This window comes from Diospyros lotus, chromosome 4 (genome assembly GCF_014633365.1).
Source record: "Diospyros lotus cultivar Yz01 chromosome 4, ASM1463336v1, whole genome shotgun sequence".
Classification (NCBI taxonomy): domain Eukaryota; kingdom Viridiplantae; phylum Streptophyta; class Magnoliopsida; order Ericales; family Ebenaceae; genus Diospyros; species Diospyros lotus.
The window spans coordinates 32,022,150-32,043,295 of record NC_068341.1 but is presented as its reverse complement, the minus strand read 5'-3'; the positions used below and the strand labels follow the sequence as shown (position 1 = coordinate 32,043,295).

General features: G+C 35.5%; 1 protein-coding gene across 4 annotated transcripts in view; it reads left to right on the top strand.

The window, feature by feature from the left end:
- LOC127799110 (uncharacterized) overlaps positions 1 to 20,527 on the top strand; it is a 66,727-nt gene extending 46,200 nt beyond the window's left edge. For 3 of the 4 annotated variants that reach the window (XM_052332845.1, XM_052332847.1, XM_052332848.1), the window contains 5 exons: positions 2,996 to 3,062; positions 17,688 to 17,915; positions 18,833 to 19,294; positions 19,489 to 19,561; positions 19,923 to 20,527. In XM_052332845.1, the coding sequence (XP_052188805.1) occupies positions 2,996 to 3,062; positions 17,688 to 17,915; positions 18,833 to 19,294; positions 19,489 to 19,561; positions 19,923 to 20,170 (1,078 nt within the window). In that variant the 3' untranslated portion in view covers positions 20,171 to 20,527. The remainder of the gene's footprint in view (positions 1 to 2,995; positions 3,063 to 17,687; positions 17,916 to 18,832; positions 19,295 to 19,488; positions 19,562 to 19,922) is intronic. The other variant, XM_052332846.1, reaches the window with a different exon arrangement.
- Positions 20,528 to 21,146: the final 619 nt, after the last annotated feature.

The following is a 21,146-nucleotide window of genomic DNA, read 5'->3' as shown; positions in this document are numbered from 1 at the left end:
CTTCATCTAGTTGAGATTTCAGACTAAGGACTTGGGAAAGTTGAAATATTTCTTGGGAATCGAAGTAATGAGATCTAAAAAGGTATCTTTCTCTCTTAACATAAATATGTTCTTGATCTTTTGACTAAGACAACGAAGTTGGGAGTCAAACCATGTAGTGTGCCAATGATTACAAACCTACAACTTACACCGATGAGGGAGAGTTGTTTGAAAATCCTGAAATGTATAGAAGGTTGGTTGGTAAATTGAACTATCTAATTGTGACTCGTCTTGATATTGCTTATCCTTTCAGCATCATAAGTCAATTTATGTCCTCTCCCAGAATATCTTATTGGACAGCTTTAGAGCAAATTTTGTGTTATCTAAAAGAGCCCCATGACACGGTATCTTATATAAAAATCATGGGCACTCTAATGTTGAATACTTCATAGACGCAAATTGGACATCTTCTAAGGTTGACAAGAGATAAAAAATGGGATACGATGTCTTCGTTAGTGGAAATTTGGTTTCATGGAAGAGTAAGAAGCAGAATGTGGTATTTCCGTCTAGTGCAAAATCAGAATATCGAGCAATGGCACAATCAACATGTGGACTTATATGGATCCATCAACTAATAAGTGAAATTGGAATAGTCAACTCTCGACCTATGAAGCTATGGTGTGATAATCAAGCTTCTCTTCATATTGCATCCAATCCAGTTTTCCACAAGAGAACCAAACACATTGAAGTTGATTGTCATTTCATCCAAGAAAAGATCCAACAAAATATTATATCAATAGGTCATGTCAAGAGAGTTGAACAACTAGGTGATATATTCACAAAGACATTGAATAGTTCTAGAATTGACTATCTATTTAACAAGCTGGGCATCTATGCTCTAGCTTAAGGGGGAGTGTTATAGAAACTAGATCTATGTAAATATGGAAATTAGTCAACTACATAAATATGGAAAGTAGAATATCCTAGAGGAGTATAATCCTAGGATCTAGACTGTATATATTGGTGTAATATGCAACAATGAAAATATAGAAAAGCATTTTTTGTTCATCTTCTGCAGATACTGTAGATATTTGGACATAATTAACTTCTCTCAAATTATTATTCAGATTGGAGAAATTTATATACAAATGGTAATTACTCATATAGTGACAATTATACACAGAAAAAACTTTCACTTAGAAAATGAATAACTATATAAAAAACTGTCACTATAGTTTGTTTAACTACCTAATAGTCTTTATTTCTTGTACATGTTTTTCTGCATGCCCCCTCAAGCTCAACTGTAAATATTAGGAAAGCCCAGCTTGAGTCTTCGCATCTTCAAACTAGGTCTTCAGTAGATCCTTGTCCACACTCAATTTTTCTTTATGAAGTGTCTATTTGGGTCATTTTGAATAGTTGAGTTGCTACCAATATCTAGTTTAGACGACTAAGATATTAGGTAATTGAGAAGTCTCCTTGACAACTCCTCTATTGTGTCTCTAGTGTTGGAACACGTCTCCTTTGTGGCATCCCAGATTTCTTGTGCCGTTTCATGGAGGACACAATTTACTCTTGACTTGATGTGTCTTTAGGGTTAGTATACATCTCCTTTGTGGCATTCTCTTGTGCCATCCTGAGGAGAATGAAATTTCCTATCAAGTGCCTTTTATGAGAGGCGAGCACTATCCTCTTTTACAATGGTAGTTTTTTATGGGTTCAGCTATAACCACACTGCTTTTTCACAAGATCAAGCAATAACCCTTACAATGCTTTTTACACTTGGACTAAAGCAATAACCCGTACAATACTTTTTTACACTTGGATTGAAGCAATAACCCTTACAATACTTTTTTTTATATACTTGGGCTGAAGCAATAACACTTACAACTAAAATAAGATAAAGCCACCATAAAGTCTAAAGAAGCAACCTCCAAAAAAATAAAGACAACTCGCCATACCCATTGTTTAACTCATCCATGGCAGGCAGATTTTTTAAAAACTCTTGAGGTTTTTTTGGTTGAGTCCGTGCAAATCACCTTCTTAGGATATTTAGCGAGGCAGTGACAGTAGGGGCGGTTGCGAGTGCTGTCATCGAATGACCACATGATGACAACCGACGAATCAGCCTTCTCTGGTGTGATTGTTTGCCTTCTCCATGAGTTCGCTTGCAACCAACATCTACCATATTCAATGCCATAGTGCTGCTCTGTGCTACGTCTTTTCATCTTCTCTGATGGTTGCGATGGTTGTTCAAGTTTTGTGCTGCAAACCCTCTTATCTTCCTCATCGATCTCCATTTTGCAACCCTTCACTTCCTCTAACGTAGTTTCCTGATTGTGGTCAATTATCCCTTCAATGGCGATGGTTGTGATTGCAGTTAAGGGCAATCGCAATGATTGTGGCTAGGGTTGCGGCTGTGGAAAATGAAGTTACAGGAGATGAAGGAGATGTGCAATGGCTGACGATGGCAGAGAACTTCGCCATCTTCATCATTATTTCTCCCTCTGAACTCTCCGTCTCACTACTCTAATACCATGTTGATATTTGGACAAAATTAACTTCTCTCACTTTTCATTTGATAAGACATACATATATATTGAAAATACAAGGGAATAATTGCCCATATAGAGTCGGTTAAAGGAGGGAAAAAATAATTCGATTAAGGAAAGAAAAATTGTCACCTAGAGATAAAAAATAACTGTACATCTAAATACAAAATTGTAATCACATGATTTTTCTAAAGATGCCATATTAATTTAGCACTTTCCGAAAGGCTTAAGTTGTTAGAAATGGGTCCCAAGCTGCCCAACAAAGAAGGAAAACAAGCAAGTAGGAAAATAGAGATCGGACTGAGAGATAGTGCACTATATATGATTTATTATTAATGATGATCCTTGAATTAAAAATTACAGATATAAACATGCTATAGTAATATTGGCAAGATGCCATTCCACCAAGCTGTTCTCATTATCTAATTTTCTTGATCTTTTCTCCGTGTCAAACCATTTTGCAGGATAGTTCCAAATTTAGCTATCAGTAAAGTCTTATCACGTGACAACAACAAAGTTCGTATTTTGCAGGTATGATAGAATTCAATTCTTCACTTTTTTAGTTGCTTATTTAGGATGTTCCTATATTACTACCTTATCCCACTCCTAGGCAAGTTTTTTACCATTTGTCATCCTTATTTTTATTTATTGTTGTCATTATTATTGTTACTATTATTTTTATTATTCTATAGGAGGAGGAGGCGGCCAGATTATTGAAAACTAAAAGTGAATGGTAGGAAACCTAAAACATGCATTGCAACAAGTAGTAATTTGAAGGGAACAACGGAGAGAAAGAAATAGATGGAGCAATTAGGTTCCATTGATCTCAAAAGTAAAATGATTTCTAATAAGATGTCTATGATGCTGGCACAATCTATTTTGAGTTCGATAAAGGCTAGGTCTCAAGGATTAACCACCTATTGAAAAGTACTAATTCCTTCATAGTGATCAAGAGTTTTAACTATAATCAAACTTCATAATTTTAGTTATATAGTATTTTGGTTATTTAGGAATTTTGGAGTATTAGATATTTTAAGTTCTTGTTCTTATTCTCATTTGATTCCAAGTTTAGTTAGGAATAGGATATTACATCTTTGTTTCCAACTTTAGCTTTGATTCTTGGTAAGGTGTCGAAAGCTTATAAAAATTTATGCAAACAACTTGGCACAAAAGATAAGCAAAGAGATTTATATAAGTTAACTAAAGCATGAGAAAGAAAAGTAAGGAGTTTGAGATAAGTAAAATGCATAAAAAACTAAAATCAAAAGGTACTAGTAAGTGAGGGAGTGATTAAGGAAAGATGGAAGGAGTATTTCAAAGTTATTCTATGAAAATGGAGAAACAAGGCTTATATTGGGGCATCATAGTAACTCTAAAAAATATATAAATTACATGTTTGATAGACATATTTTTCAAACTGAAATAAAGTATTGAAAATGATGAAGAATAGTAAAATAGTTTTACTAAATAACATCCCAATAGAAGGATGGAAGTGCATGGGAGAATAGAGCAATTTTTGGTTAATGAAATCATTGGATGTGATCCTTAAATCAAAAAGGATTTCAGACAAGTGTAGAAAGAGTACTTTAGTGCATATTTATAAAAATAAAGGAGACGTGCAAAGATGTGAAAACTGTAAAGGGATGTAGCTAAGCCAAGGTTAAGAAGAGAAACCAAGGTCTCTGAAAACCAATTTGGTAGTGTTCCTTCCTGGTAGGTTAGCAATTAAAGCTATTTACTTACTAAGATGTCTAATGAAAATACTTAGAGATAAACAAAAATATTTGCACATGGTATTTACTAAATTTGAAAATTCCTATGACAGAGTCCCTAAAGAAGTCTTATGGATTGTGTTGGAGAATAAACAAGTCCATATTTCTTATATATAGGTTATAAAGACATGTATCATCAAGTAGAAACGTGTGTTAGGACTTATGGAGGAGATACTTAGCTTCCTTGATTATAATTGGATGGCATAAGGATCTACATTGAGCCCTTACCTCCTTGCATTTGTAATGGATAAACTCACAAAGAAAAACATGTGTTAGGCTAGAGGACATATTGAGACTTTCCCAACTACAATTGGATTGTATCAAGGATCTATATTAAGCCTTTACCTCTTCACTCTTGTAATGGATGAACTCATAAAGCATATGTAAGTCGAAGTGCCTTAGTGTATATTATTTGTAGACAATATTGTCTTGATGAATGTGACAAAAGAAGGCATGAATAATAAACTTGAAGGATGGAGAAACATCTTAGAATTCAAAGGTTTTAAATTAAGTAGGACAAAAATAAGTATGTAGAATAAAAATTCGAGGGAAAAAAAAAATAGAAGTATAGATAGTGTTATTGTGAGACTTGGAGATGGAATTATCCTAAAAAAATATCAATTTTGACATCTTATATCAATTGCTCAAAAAGAAAGGGAGATTATGGAAGGATGTTACTCATAGAATCAAGAAAAAATGGCCAAAGTGGAGAAGTGTGTCTAGTTTTATGCAATCATAAAATACCTTTAAAGGCTTAAAGCTGAAGGGGAAGTTTATCAAATGGTTATAAGACCCATCTTTGTTGTATGGCTTAGAATATTGGGCAATTAAGAGCCAACATGTGTGAGATATGAGCATAGCTGGATAAGAATGTTACAATGAATGTGTGGACATGCAAGAAAGGGAAAAATAGGAAATGACATCAATAATAAAGTTAAAGTGACATTGATTGAAAATAAGATGTGGGAGTCACAATTAAAATAATTTGGATATGTCAAAAGAAGACTAATAGAGGCACCTATGAGACAATGGTGAAATGGAAGAAATTTGTAAGCAAAAGAAAGAGAAAGAGACCAAGGAAGCCTTAGTGGGGACCTCTTAGACTTGAGATTGGATATAATAGGCTTACGAAGGATATAACCATAGATAGAAATGGTTGGAGGTCTAGAATTCATATAATCGACCTCGCCTGGTTAGATTAAGGCTTGTGATTGTTCTTGTCGTTGTATATATGGTATTAATCATCTAGAATTCCATCAACATTCTCTATATAATAAATTATGATTACTAGTATATGTTGATAGTGTTGTGATTATTGTTGGAAAAATTAAAAAGTTGAAATCTTGATAGCTGAAAACCAGGTGATAAAGTTGTTGGGATATTTTCAAGTTAAAGTGATAGGAGATAAGAGATAAACAAAGGTTATAAGATAAGAGGATACGACACCAAGAAAGAAGGGGATTAAACAGTCCTTAGAAGATAATTCCAGCAGAAAATTAAGTTTAAGTTTTGATTATCTTTATTATATTAGAATTCAAATGTATTCCTGTATTTTAGGAAGATATTTCTGATGTATTCGTGTATATTTACCATATTAGAAATCAATGAAATGCAGGAAAAGTAGTCCTCTTTTCAATCGAGTATTATCCCTACTTGTTCTAATCCTTCTTGAGTAGTTCAACTAAGGTGCTCGAATACATCTTCTTGGTATTCAGCTTGTTTGTTCATGGTATCAGAGCCAGCAATGGTCGGGACTAATCCTTCTACCAATTCCTCATCATCCACATCTCTAAAGGGTACAACTTCTTCTATTCCAAACCCTATCCGACCCTCATCTCTTGAAAAGCATTTCCTCTAGATCACCCAACACAAATTAAATGGAACCAATTTCAAAGAATGGTTCTAATCTGTCTTCCTTGTTCTTAAAGGTAAAGGAAAAGCAAGGTATGACACCAGTGCAATTCCAATGCCAGATTCAGAAGCCCTGACTTATGGTGCTTGGGATGCAAAAAATTCCGTTGTGATGACATGGCTAATCAATTCCACCTAAGATTAGGAGAACCTACTTGTTTTACAAGATAGCCTAAGAAAGATGGGAGCCTGTGCAAGAGATATACTCAGATTTAGAAAATCCATCACAACATTTTGAAGTGCAGTCAAAAATCCGAGACACGCGACAAGGCCATAAAATAGTCACTGAATACTACAATTCATTGATTGAATTATGGCAGGAGATGAATTTATTTTACAATATGGATTGGAACTATACAAAGATGGTGTAAAATTCACTCAAATGCTTGAGAAGGAGTGGATATTTGATTTCTTACTAGGATTAAATAAAGATTTGGACGAGGTATGTGGCAGGTTACTAAGTACTAAGCTCTTTCCTAGTATTCGTGAAGTTTTTGTAGAAGTTAGAAGAGAAGAGAGTAGAAGAAGAGTAATGCTTACCAATTCATCCACCATCAAGTCTGACACTTCCCTGTCTACCTTAACTACTCATCAGAATAGAACACATGCTTCACATCAACAAAATCAAAAGACTAGCAAGGAGCAACTATGGTGCAATCATTGTAACAAGCCTAACCATACCAAGACCGGCTCAAGGGGTTGTGGGGCCCTAAGCAGTAAGTAGTTTAGCGCCTTCTAAAAAATATTAAAAATTTATTTTTCTTGCTTGTTGTATATAAACCATAAGGCGGTGGGACCGAATAATACACCAATAGAAGCATGGAAATGCATGGGAGAAGAAGGCATCTCTTGGCTAACAAAATTATTTAACGCGATCCTTAAATCAAAAAAGATGCCAGATGAGTTGAAGATGAGTACTTTGGTTCCTATATACAAGAACAAAGGAGATGTTCAAAACTGTGAAAATTACAAAGGAAAGCCATACTATGAAACTTTGGGAGAGAGTAATAGAGCAAAGGCTCAGAAAAGAAACAGATGTCTCGAAAAATAAATTTGGTTTCCTGGATGATAAGTCAACAATGGAAGCTATATACCTACTAAGGCGTCTAATGGAAAGGTATCAGGATTAGCAGAAAGACCTACATATGGTGTTTATAGATCTAGAAAAGGCCTATGATAGGGTCCCTAAAGAAGTATTATGGAGGGTTTTAAAGAAGAAAAGAGTCTGAATAGCCTATATACAAGCCCTTAAGGATATGTATCACAGTGCAGAGACAAGGGTCAGAATATGCGGAGGGGATACTGAACCGTTTAAAATTATAATGGGACTAGTCCAAGGTTCTACACTAAGTCCATATTTATTTGCTTTAGTAATGGATGAACTCACTAAACACATTCAGATAAAGGTGTCGTGGTGTATGCTATTTGCAGATGATATAGTGTTGGTGGATGAAACAAAAGAGGGAATGAACACTAAGCTTGAGTTGTGGAGAAACAATTTAGAATCTAAGAGATTTAAATTAAGTAGAAGGAAAACAGAATATATGGAATGTAAATTTAGTAAGAATGCAAGAGTTGAGGATATTATAATAAAATTGGAAGACTAAATCTTACAAAGAAAAGTCCATTTTCAATATTTGGGATCAGTGATTCAAAAAGATGGAGAAATTCACAATGATGTCACGCATAGAATTAAGGCAGGTTGGCTAAAATGAAGAAATGCATCAAGGGTGTTATGTGATGGTAAAATCCCAATAAAATTGAAAGGAAATTTCTATAGGACAGCTATAAGACCAGTCTTGTTGTATGGCTCAAAATGTTGGGCAGTCAAATACCAGCATGAGCAAAAGACGAGCGTAGCGAAGATGAGGATGCTAAGATGGATGTGCGGTTATACAAGAAAAGATAAAATTAGAAATGAGGTTATTCGTAATAAAGTAGGAGTAGTGCCAATCGAGGAGAAGATGAGAGAAACTAGACTAAGATGGTTTGGTCATGTGAGAAGGAAACTAAGAGACGCTCCTGTGAGGAGAATTGATAAAATGGAATAATTAATCAAAAAAAGATGCAGACCCAAAAAGACTTTGGGAGAGACATTAAAATTTGATATGAAGTGTATAAGCCTAAATGAAGATATGACAAAAGAAAGAAATACATGGAAGTCTAGAATTCATGTAGCCGACCCATATAGTGGGATAAATGATGGATATGTTGTTGTTGTTATTTTAGTTTAGAAAGTAAATCTTTTTCAATTAACAATATAACCAAATTACTTAATCTTTCTTGTGACATAGTTGAACGTAAATAAAATTTTATTAATTTTAATTTTAAAAAACTTATTTTTGCTAAAATCACATGAATAGTTAATAATATTCTATTAGCTATAGATGCATTTGAAAAAGAATTTACCTTTTTTTTATAAAATTTAGTATCGCAAGTGGTGTTTTTATTTCAATGGTTATAATTTCTTTTAAAACTTTTAATTTTAAAAATAAATTTAAACCATCAATATCATAGGGCATATCATGTTTTAAAAAATTTTCAAAATTTAAATAATTTTTCTTCAAATTATCATCATCAAATAATTTTAATTTTTCTACATTATAAGCAAACCATAGTTTTCTATCAGTTTTCTCTCTCTCTCTCTCTCTCATGTCAGTTGCCACTCAAAAGTCAAATTGTCAAAATGTCACACCACCTCACCCACATTTATTGTTGCCACAGGGAAAGGAAGGGGCTAGCAGTTGTTGTCCGGCACTCTCTCTCTCGCGCGCGCGTGCTGGCAACCGCATCCCATCGGTCATCTCTCTCTCATGCTCATCATCTTGGCCGTCGGGCAGGGCCATAGCCTCTACAAATTTTTTTGGGGCCCCCTTTCTAAGGGCCGACGATTGGTTAGCCATCAGTGGCCTCCTTCTAGGCAACAGGGTCGACGGCCTCTAGGAATTTTTTGGGGCCCCTCTTTTTTGGAGGCCCTGGGCATAGGCCTTAATGGCCCATGCCTTAAGTCGGCCCTAAACCATACAGAGAAGACATGCTGGAAACTACATGGAACACCAGTTGGCTGGAAACCATGTAACCAGAGGGAGACAAATCATGAGTCTAACTGAGCCCTTGCCACCGAACATCCAATGATAAAGAAAAATCTGGTAACTTAGTCTATCTGCTAAACAAATAAAATTTTTACAAACCTTATTGAGTAATCAGAATCTACTTAACGAAACACAAGCTGCATCTTCTTCATCCATGGCTACCGTTGCTCATAAAGGTAACACCAGTATTTCATGTTTTACAAATAACTATATAGATGGAGGGTGGATTATTAATACTGGTGCATCAGATCATATGACTGGAAATCGAACTAATTTCTCAACCTATGAAAGAATGTGATGATGATATCAAAATCACAATGGCAGATGACTCAGTATCAAAAGCAGTGGGTCATGGTTCTATTGATGTGTCAGGACTAAGATTAAACTCAGTTCTTCATGTTCCAAGATTAAACTACAATCTTGTTTCCATTAGCAAGCTTTCAAGGGACCAAAAATGTGCAGTAACTTTTTTCCCTTCACTTTGTGTGTCTCAGGACCTGTCTTTGAGATGGACAATTAGCAATGCTAAGGAGAAAAACGGTCTCTATATTCTCAACGGTGCTGGTTCTACCTCTAATATTCAATTACTTAAGAATATTTTCTTGTCAGTTTCTTTGCATTTAGAAACAAAACTTGGCATAAACGCCTTGCCATCCTAGTTTTGTTTATCTCAAATCGTTGTATCCAAAATTGTTTCGCAATAAAGATCCTTCTCTACATAAGTGTGAACACTATATTTATGACAAACAAACCAAGAACAATTATCCTTCTCATCCATATTAAATGTCAAAACCTTTTCATCTTATATATAGTGACATTTGGGGTCCTTCTCATTCTACCTCTCTAGCAAGTTCTAAGTGGTTCATTACTTTTATTGGTGACCACACTCGTGTATGTTGGATGTACCTTATGAAAGATAAATCGTAGGCAAACTCCATTGTCAAACAGTTTCATAAACATGTTGCCAATGTCTTTTAAGCCAACATCCAAATTTTGCGAGCTGACAATGGGAAGGAATACTTTACAAATGACCTAAAACAATACCTTATTGATCAAGGTATATTTCATTAGAGTTCTTACACCTACACACCCCAACAAAATGGAGTGGCAAAACGAAGATATAGACTCCTGCTAGAAGTAGCCCGACCCCTTTTGTTTGCTTGCCATGTTCCTAACTTGTTTTGGGGGAAGCTATTCTAACAATAGCCTATCTCATCAACCAATTACCCTCAAAAACTCTTTACCTTTGTACTCCTCTTAGTTGCTTACTTGATACATTTCCTCAAGTCTTATTACTCAACTCTCTATCTCCAAGAATTTCCAATTGCACTGTCTATGTCCATAATTAGCAGCTTCAAAAGGGAAAAATTTTATTCCAAAGCCATTAAATGTGTGTTTGTGGGATATTCACCAACCTCAAAAGGGTATAAGTGCTATAACCCTTCCTTAAACAAATTCTATGTTTCATATGATATTACCTTTTTTGAGGACCAAACCTTTTTCTTCATAGTTCTCTTCAAGGGGAAAAAGTAAGTGAAGGTAACCATTGGGATCCCTACCCATATCATTTCCTTCTCACTCCTCTACCTACCAAAATTCTCTTCCTTCTCAAAGCTCTCCTTCTCATAGCCCAAATTCAGAAGTTTCAACACGTGATCAAGTATTGACTAGAGGGGGAGAACCTAGTATCATTAAACTAACCATGATTTATTCAAGGAGACCGAAAGATCCCCAAGCTGTACATTCATTTGAACTGAGGTTAAGTTTAGAACCCACGAACAAGGATATGATGGTTAAGGACTTAAACCTCCCAATTGTTCTCAGGAAAGGAGTATAGTCATGCACTCAATACCCTACATCTAATCAATACAGGGCATTTGTTGCAAGTGTAGATAGTGGAAATTCCAAAAGATATTCGAAAAGCTCTACAAGATCCTAAGTGGAAAGATGTTGTCGATGAAGAAATGAGAGCACTTTTGAAAAATAAAATGTGGGAAGTGGTTGATTCTCCCCAAGGGAAGAAATTTGTGGGCTGCAAATGGATATTCTCTATAAAGTTCAAGCCTAAGGGGGAGATTGAGAAATACAAAGCAAGATTGGCAGCTCAAGGATACACCCAAATATATGGGATTGATTATAAAGAAATATTCGCCCCAGCGGCCAAGATGAATTCAATCAAGGTTCTTTTATCTCTAGCAGTTAACCTAGACTGAGAACTTTATCAAATGGACATCAAGAATGCATTTCTAAATGGAAATATGGAGGAAGAAGTATTTATGAGGATGGCCCTTGGTTTTGAAGGAGGAGACAACAAGGTATGCAAACTTAAGAAATCACTCTATGGATTAAAACAATCTCCTGGAGCATGGTTTACTAGATTCAGCATTACATTAAAAAGCTTTGGATATATTCAGGGACAAGCTGATCACACATTACTCATAAAATAATCAGCAAGTGGAGAAAGCACTATCCTAATTGCATATGCGGATGACATTGTGATTACAAGTGATGATTATTAGGAAATTACAACATTAAAAACTACTTGAAAAATGAATTTTTGTTTAAGGATCTTGGAACTCTTAAATATCTTCTTGATATGGAAACAACTCAAAGCAAATAGGGAATATTTGTTACTCAAAAGGAAATATATTCTAGATATGCTAAAGGAAACAAGGAAGCTTAGATGCAAACCTACCAGCACTCTTTTGGAAAGAAATTAAAAGTAGAAGGCCACTGAGAATGATCAATGATCCATCAGTACATTGTGAACAGTACCAGCGAAAAATTTATAAATCTATCACTCACTAGGCCTGATATTGCTTTTAATGTTAGTGTGATTAGTCAATCTATGCATTAGGAACAAAGTAACATTTTAAAGGCAGCTAATCGTTTTCTAAAGTATCTCAAAGGAACTCCGGGCAAGGGAATTTTGTTTAAGAAAGGTAAAAACTGAGATATAGAAAGGTTTGCAAATGCAGATTAAGCCAAGTCAATGGAAGACAACAAATGTACAATCGGATATTGGACTAAGTTGTGGGGAATCTTGTAACATGGAGGAGCAAGAAACAGTCTGTTGTGGCTAAAAGTAGCGCTGGAGCAAAATACTAGGCGATTACACAAGGTGTGTGTGAACTCATTTGGATCAAGAGACGTCTAAGGGACCTAAATTTAACTAGAGCAGATCCTATGAAACTGTACAGTGACCATAAATTAGCAATAAACATAGTCCATAACCCTATACAACATGATCGGATGAAGCATGTGTGTATTGATAGACACTTCTGGAAGACAACGCCAACACTTGGTGGTTCATGAAAAGGTTTTAGCTAGTTTTTAAAATTTTTTCAAAAACAACATAGGCAAAGGAAATGAAAACAAGATCACCTTGCAAGACTTAGTATGTAACAACCATATGCAACCAAAACAAAACCATCCATAGGCGATAAGGAAGATAAACCTCACTGGATGAACATGGAGATGGGCTAAACCACCTAGATCTGTAGCTCCCGACCTCACTGCAAGCCTCCAAAGCAGTCCCACGAACAGCCACCAATTGTCACGAACAGCTCCAAACTTGAATCCAAAACCAAAGAGGGATTGGATGAACCCTAAGAAGCTTGTAAACCAAAGCTTATAGGAAGATTAAATCATCAAATATTAAGCTATGGGAGTCAGTGAGAAGCAAAGTCACTAGATATTTGTGGATTTTCTCTATGTAGGGATCGGGTGAGTGGTTATTCTTGCAATATGCTCTGAAAATCATTTCCATGCATGTTGAAAAATTAGTTTGACAAATATATGTTATAAATTTCATTACTTGATGTCTATTCTTGAATTGTGGATTTAAAAACAAATTCAGAATGGGGATTTATCAAGTCATTTTAAAAAGATTACTGATGGTGGTAGCATGTTGTTATAAATTGTTGTGGGACCCATTGGAGAAGTCTAGGGGTTACCCTTTCAATTAAAGTTTGGCTATCTACTTGGTGCCATGGGAATTTTAGTTTTTCAACAGGAGATGATCTGATATATGCTAATTACACTCCACCGAGTACTTGGGAGTAGATTCGGGGAAATTACTGGGCCCCCTTGTATATTGATTGGATCTAGGGCTATACTACCCATAGATATCTGTTAGGGTTTGAATTGATTGTTGAATATTACAGTTCCCTTGATTTATTGGTCATTTATACATTGTGGAAAATTGTCGGCTGCACCATGTGATATTGATACGATATGTTTATTATTGGTGATACAAATTGGTGCATGGGAATTATTGGTGCATCTTTAAAACTGAATTCTGTTTTATTATTTATATGAAATCTTTATTTTGAATATTGATCTATTATAATGAGGTAACCTTCACTAGGTTTTAAGCTCATTAATCTCCTAATGTATTTTTCAGGTATACAAGATTAGTGGGGCTAGACATGGACTTGAATCAGGAGATTATAAGTAGACTCAGTTTGGGATAGTTTAATTTTCAAGTATTTTTGGAATAAAATTAAAGGATATTTAGGCTTTGTGAACTTTTAAGTCTTGGCTTAGGGTTAATGGTTGGTTAAAGAACCCACAGAGTGGGGGTGTGACAAAAACCAAGATTAGTAGGCCCATAACCCTAAGTCCTAGTTCCTTATTTGAAATATTTAATCCTGCAGCCTGCCTTTTATTAACCCATAAATTTTCTTGCATTCAGCCCTAGAATTTAATTTGAGGCTTTCATCATCAAAACAATTCCAGCACAATTAAATAGCTCTGGCCAACCCATGCATGAAACCAAGAGCCAACATCTTCCAGCTTTGTAAGATCTAGTTCCAACAGAATATATATATATATATTCAAGGAGGGGAAAAAAGATCCATAGAAAAAGAAAATTGTCTTGGGAATACAACAAAATTCTTGAAGAACTTGTGATTGCTTCCTACAGTTGACTCTCTGGTGATTAGTGGTAGATTCTTTGTTGATTTGCAATAGTTCAAGTTATAGCATTGTTTAACTCTCTGGAGGAGAGTTGATGCAGAATAAAGAAAAAAAATGCTGAAATTAGAGGAGAAGAAACCAGAGAGAGTAGAGGGAAGAAGTTGAGGGAAGGGAGTTGAAGAAGGAGATGAATAACAGTTGCAGAAAACAGAGGGAAGGACAGAGAGGAAGGAAGATGAACCAGACCAGAGAGATAGCATCCCTGGTGCTCTAGGGTCCCTGCTTTACAGGAGTCAAGAGAGGGTCATCAATTTTTATTCTATCTCAATGGTATATTTTTCTTTTCCTTTCACATCATTAATACCTATTTATAGACTAAAACTCCTACAACAAAAGCTATCAAATTCAAATTACAAGTTTTGAAACAAAAAAACTACTAAAATTGTCACAAAAGCTATCAAAATCAAAATTACATAAGTCAAGCAAAATCTAAGATTCTAATATTAGAAACAGCATAATTAAAATTTAATAATTCAAGATTTCTTATCCTAATTGCCTCAAGAATTCTACTCAACCAGGGAGAATGATTGAGATCCAGAATTTTAATTATTTTATAACTATATAATTCTACTTATCTAGGGATTTAGGATTTAAGGAATTGTAAGATTTTATTCGTACTTTAATTTTAATTGCAAGTTTAGTTAGTATTAGGAATTTAAGTTTCTGGTTCCAACTTCAATTCAGGTTTCTGGTTTACTAGGACTTTATGAGTTTATAAATACCTCACAAGTGCAGGAATTTAGATATTGAATTATTGAGTATTAAATAAAGAATATTTGGTGTTGATCTCTTCTTATCAGTTTCTTCTTGTTTGGTTGTTTGTCTTCTCTTCCCCTATTCTTTTATTCTCCCTCTTTCGATCTTCCTCTTCTCTTCTTCTTCTTTTTGGTTCTACCCCACTTCTTGACTCGATTCTTAGATGTGCACAAAGTGGATTATGAAATTTCTTAACTAGTGTTGTTAAACCATGGCTTGATAGGCATTGGATATCTCAAAAATTATATATCAATTTTTTTGTTCTTAGTTTCATAGGATTAAGTTAGTGGTTAACAATTAGGGGGAACAGTTTTTTCCATATGTAAAAACCACAAAAGCATGTGAAAGCATAAGCACGGAGAGAGGTATATCTTTCATTATTTAGATTTTCAACACTCCTTTGCATGTGTTTCTCATTCCTCTCCTTGAATATGCTTAAAACTTTCAACCATCACGTATTAGGATGTCATACTTGATTTAGAATCAGAGTTTTTTTGTACAATATTAAATTTTTTTATTTTTTTTTCTGTAAATGAGCAAATTCATTACACAGAAATTAAAGAATTAATATAGAACAAGCTGGGGCATACCTTGAGTGAATACACAAAACAAAAGGCAAGACAAAGCTATCACAACGAAAGGAAGCACAAACACACAAAACCACGATGCAGACAAGCTAACTATCCTTCACTAGCCTTCTTCTTCTTCTTTTGACGATCTCTTTTGCACTTGGATTTTTTTTTTTTTAGGGGGGGGTGATAGCTGGATATTTCATCAGAGTCGAACATAGCATTAATCGAGTCATCTACATCAAGATTCCCCGAGTGACAATCTTGGGAATCTGAGCCACTTACTGAAGGGATACTCTAGTCCTCTTGGATTGAAGAATAAAACCTATTAGCTACTAGAGGATTAGTCACCTTATCTTGAAAATCACTAGATTTCAAGGGTGGGGCTCAATGGGAACACCTCGCCTTTCCTTGAGATGGCCCTCTTGTACAACTACTCGACTAGGGAGACTGATGCCTTGTACTCGACTCTGTAGGCGAAGGGACTGGAAAGAAACCACCATTCACTGGCCCCGTGCCAGTATGGGCATCAGGGGATACAATAGGTTTTGGAACATAGACCTGTTTGACTTTCTTCAAAGAATTCACCGAAGAGTGACCAAAGACTCCATATTGTTTGCAAACAGATGGTTTCCATTAGTATTTGACCGAAAGTTTGGCGATTATCGAGTCTCCAGTAAAAGCATCAATGCCTTGTAATAATTCAACATGACTTGGAAATGTGGAAGAGGCATGAACCTCTACATAAATTTTGGCATAACTCAGACGCAAGTCTATCTTCTGTTATCGCATCTACATGAATAGGGTGGCCAAGTGCACTCACAATAATAGATAAGCCACTGCTAGTCCTCCCTTCTAAAGGAATATCATAAATTTTCGCCCAAATGGGGATTGATGAGTGGTAATCTTGAGAAAGTAGCATACCCGGTTCCCAAACCTTAAGAAAAAGGAGGCGGCCAAAGAATTGCCAAGGACCAGCTTCAAAGATATCCATCATCTGATCATGCGTCTCAAACTGGAAAAAATAGAAGCTCAAACGATTGGACAAAACAGCTTTAAGGCCATGCTGTTTCCAAATTTTCATAGCAACGATTGGACATAAATTGTTAACCACAAACTTATAAGCTTTAAAGATGGTGTAGCTTTAATTATTTAGATCTTCAATAATATGGGAGACAGATTTGTGAGGGTTTTTGCCAGATATGTGCCAAGCCTCGTGTTTTTATGTAGTTTTTCTTCTACTCTTGCACGGCATCCTCAATTGTTGTACTGTGAACCACATAATATAGTTTCTTATCCATGATATACTCTCTAGCAGGATTGTCTTGTCCAATTTTTACGCCCTGGGGTTATTCCAATGTCATATTTCATAATGTGGTAACATGTTAAATGGTCTGATTTCTATTGACAGGACTCTTTAGTTTGACTAGAATCTAGAAAAGATTAGTTCATTTATCAAGTATATCAGTGACATATATCAACCTTTCCAGAGAGAGATATATTTTGACAAACCCTTAACTTGTTGTAATCATAGACATTCTACATTATTTGGGAACTCTGTGAACATCCCCACAGTAGTACCAGATAGAAGGAAAGAGTTTGTTGCCTAGCACTATAATGTGGTGGAATATAGAAATTGTTTTTGTCAAAATTTTGGGTTAAATAAATATTTCACTTCCCTCTTGGTAGGTAAAGGCAAAATAGTTAGCTTTGTGCTCACTATGCTAATGCAGAGCAGTGGTCTCAAAGAAAGATAATGACACATTGCTTTACATGAGTTAATACGTTACATCTGTTCTTTTATACTTGGTGTACCTTCGTAATCAATAATGTTCTCTGCTCTTCTTCCATCAGGGAAGAAACTAGGAACTTCAAAAATCGACTCATTTGTTATTCCATTTGTTTCATTAGTGTATATAAAGAACATATGAAATTCTACTGCACATATGAAATTCTACTCATTTCTTCTACATCTCCAACTATTTCACAAATTTAGTGTTGGTAAAGAGCACACTGTCATTAATATAAAAGGCATAATGCTTACAAGAGTTTTTATTCTGCATTATATAATTTCAGGAAGGATGCAAGGGTTTACTGTATATGGTACTCCATGCCCGTGTTGTCTTAGATTTGTGTGAACAACTTGAACAGGAGATCAGTTTCGAGCAGGTTGAGGGGGACTTTGACTCATTTCAGGGAAAATGGCTTCTTGAGCAACTTGGAAATCATCACACGCTGTTGAAATATTCTGTGGAGTCAAAGATGCACCAGAATTCCATCCTTTCTGAGGCTATTATGGAAGAGGTTTGTGAATTATAGGCCCAATGCTCACCATGTTGAATTGCTCTTGTGCTTTATGCTACATGGAAGCCATTTCTATTATGCCAATATTTTCGCTAGTCAAATAAAAAAATGTTAGATTTTGATCCACAATCTCACCAGATCAAGTTTCATTAGAAATGGTTTGAGGCTTGTTAAAAAGTTGTTTAAACATGGTTTCCAAGTCTTCATGTTAAGATAGAAGAATATAAAGCAATTGGGAAAACAGGAGGAACTACAACAATATAAAGCAAGGTGTACTACAATAACCTAGCTGATAGATGCTGAAAGAGTAGTATAAGAATAAAGTAAAGGGATATTAGGAACTGGGTTATTGAGAAAGTGTGTGCATGACACAGCAGAAAAGAAGAATGATAAAAAGCTATGCTGCTCACTAGCAGAGAGAGCATGCATTGCTTCTTTTCATTATAGCACAATGAAATACTAGTTCGTGGGGAAATGAGGTCTTTTGTGAGAAATGTGCCACTTTTGACTCAAAATTCATCATTCATTCCCCATCCCCCTTTTGGACTTCTCCAATTATAGAGGCGAGGCATGTCCAAAGGTTGGTTTTATACACAGCTAGAAATCACCCAGAAGAACTTCACAGAAACTTTTTCCATTTTTTTTTATAAATAATTTATAAAACTGAACTGCGAAAATGGGACAATCCTGTTCAAAAGAGTGACAAAAGCAAAGTATAGTATAAGATTATCAACAAACCTTCAGGGAAAACTAGGAGTGTTTGCTTTTTAGTTAGTTTCTAGAGAAGTACTTATACCTATACTGTTTATTGAAGTACACATTCATGTGAGCATTTCAAAATGGTATAGTTAAGTTAGTAATTTGGTGGCTTTCTTGAAGTCCTAGTTTCGTCATTGATCAGTGTTCTAAAAATTTAGGTTATCTACAAAGATCTCCCGTCAAACTTGTGTGCCATTCGAGATTATATTGAAAATAGAGAAGTGCAAACCTCTGAAGAGACATCCACCCATGTTTTATGTACTGAAGAAGGAATCGCTTCATCTAGCGACAGCATACATACTGATCGTAACATGCGGATTGGGCAAGGTGCTGATTTCAATGGGCCACAACCTTCCAGACAAAGACCAAGGGTTCCAGGCTTGCAGAGAGATATTGAAGTTCTTAAAGCTGAACTTCAGGCCTTTATATCTGAGTACGGCCAGGAAGGATTTATGCCTATGAGAAAGCAACTCCGCAAGCATGGAAGGGTGGATATCGAGAAGGCAATCACACGCATGGGGGGATTTAGAAGGATTGCGTCATTGATGGATCTTTCACTTGCTTATAAGCACCGAAAACCAAAGGGTTATTGGGATAACCTTGAGAATTTGCAAGAAGAGGTACATTTTCTTTCCTTGATTTGGCTTGCGGTTGTGGGAGATTCTCCATTTTACCTGGCTCTTTCAGTTTAATGCTAAAAACCAATTATCTTAGCCAAATACTAACTCTCAAATGAGACAAGATATAAATATAAATATCATAGACATCGAATGTCCAATACATCCTGACAGTAACAAGTTCATTGTTCTCACAGATAAGTCAGTTCCAGAAGAACTGGGGAATGGACCCGTCATACATGCCCAGTAGAAAGTCCTTCGAGCGTGCAGGTCTGCATAATTGACCCTCGTCTCTGATCATAACATGGTTGCTTTTCATATAGAAACGGCTAGAACCTATCCATGTATTTGTATTGAAAAAAGTAAATCAAAGTTGATATATAGACTTTTATCTGTTACTAAGCACTTTTTTATCTCAAACCGGAGCATGGGGGGCTCTTTCTAGTTAAAATTAAGTCTCAATTCCGAAGGGTTTTTTTCCCCAAAAAAAATCAGATTCCAAATACATAATGACATCTTTGTGCATTTACGTGCTGAATTTCATAGAGTTTACATCGACTGTTGAAAGATTGTTATGTACCACGCATTGTGACTAACTTCGTATTCATTTCGTATTGGATGTTTGAAACAGGTCGCTATGACATTGCTCGTGCACTGGAAAAATGGGGCGGCCTGCATGAAGTATCTCGTCTTCTATCACTCAAGATGAGACACCCAAACAGACAGGGAAACCTTTTGAGAGATAAGAAAACGGAGTCTATACCAGCTACTACTGATGTCAATGGAGAAGGGAAGATGGCGTCTAAACCTTATGTTTCTCAAGATACACAAAAATGGCTGACAAAACTTAAGGACTTGGACCTTAACTGGGTTGAATGAATATAATTCTTTCTTTCTTTCTCACGGTCTTGAAGCTTCGATAAAGGGTGGTTTGAGTGTGCTTGGGCCAGTTGACGATGGACCCTGATAACCTTCAAAACCAAGTGAAGCTGAAGCTATTTGCAGAGGTCAGTCAGGTGAGCTTACATTTTATAAGGCCCTTGTAACCCAACGAGGACAATATATCAAACAGTTGTAAGGCCCTCATCACTCAAGGTTTAGAAGGAAGCCCAGTGAGGTGGAAGTGGATGCAATAACACAAATAGAACAAAGTGTTTGCACAAACAACATATCAAACCTTTATGCTCACCATGTAAAGTTAGTTATATGTATTTTAACTTATCAACTATTTCAATCTCTGACCTTATTTTCTGTAAGATTATTATAACTCAAATTGTGCGTAAACAAGTTTAGAAAATAAACTATTTAAGGTACATTTCTACAAATTCTAGGCTCAAAAGTCCTGTAAACTCCATCTACCAAAAGTACTTTATTTTGACAAGAGAAAATGTGCGTGATCAAAGATATGTGGAACCAATTAAAACTTAAATTAATCTATGGTCATTAATTAATATTTAACAATTTATACAGTGATGATATTTAATAATCACTTTTTTACGCCCCCCGCCCCCAAATGTGAGATGAAATACATGCAGCATTTAAGTTTAACATATACTTATTCCTGTTGTAGTTTAATTGAAGATAGAAGGAATCAAACTTCTTGAAGTTCAAGGTGAGCTCACGCTCACACATAAATTTGCATGTATTTAACCGGTGTTCATCCAGCTATGTTTAGGGATTCTGTGATTCTCCTGATACATGGATATTGCACAGCCACTCTTGTTAACCCAAAAAAAAAAAAAAAACAATAACAAAAACAGCATGAACTAATTCAGAGGGCTTGAGTTCAAGTTTGTTTTAAAATAATAACATGAAGAAGCCCTTGGGCTAGAGAAAAGTAAGCAAAGAATAGACT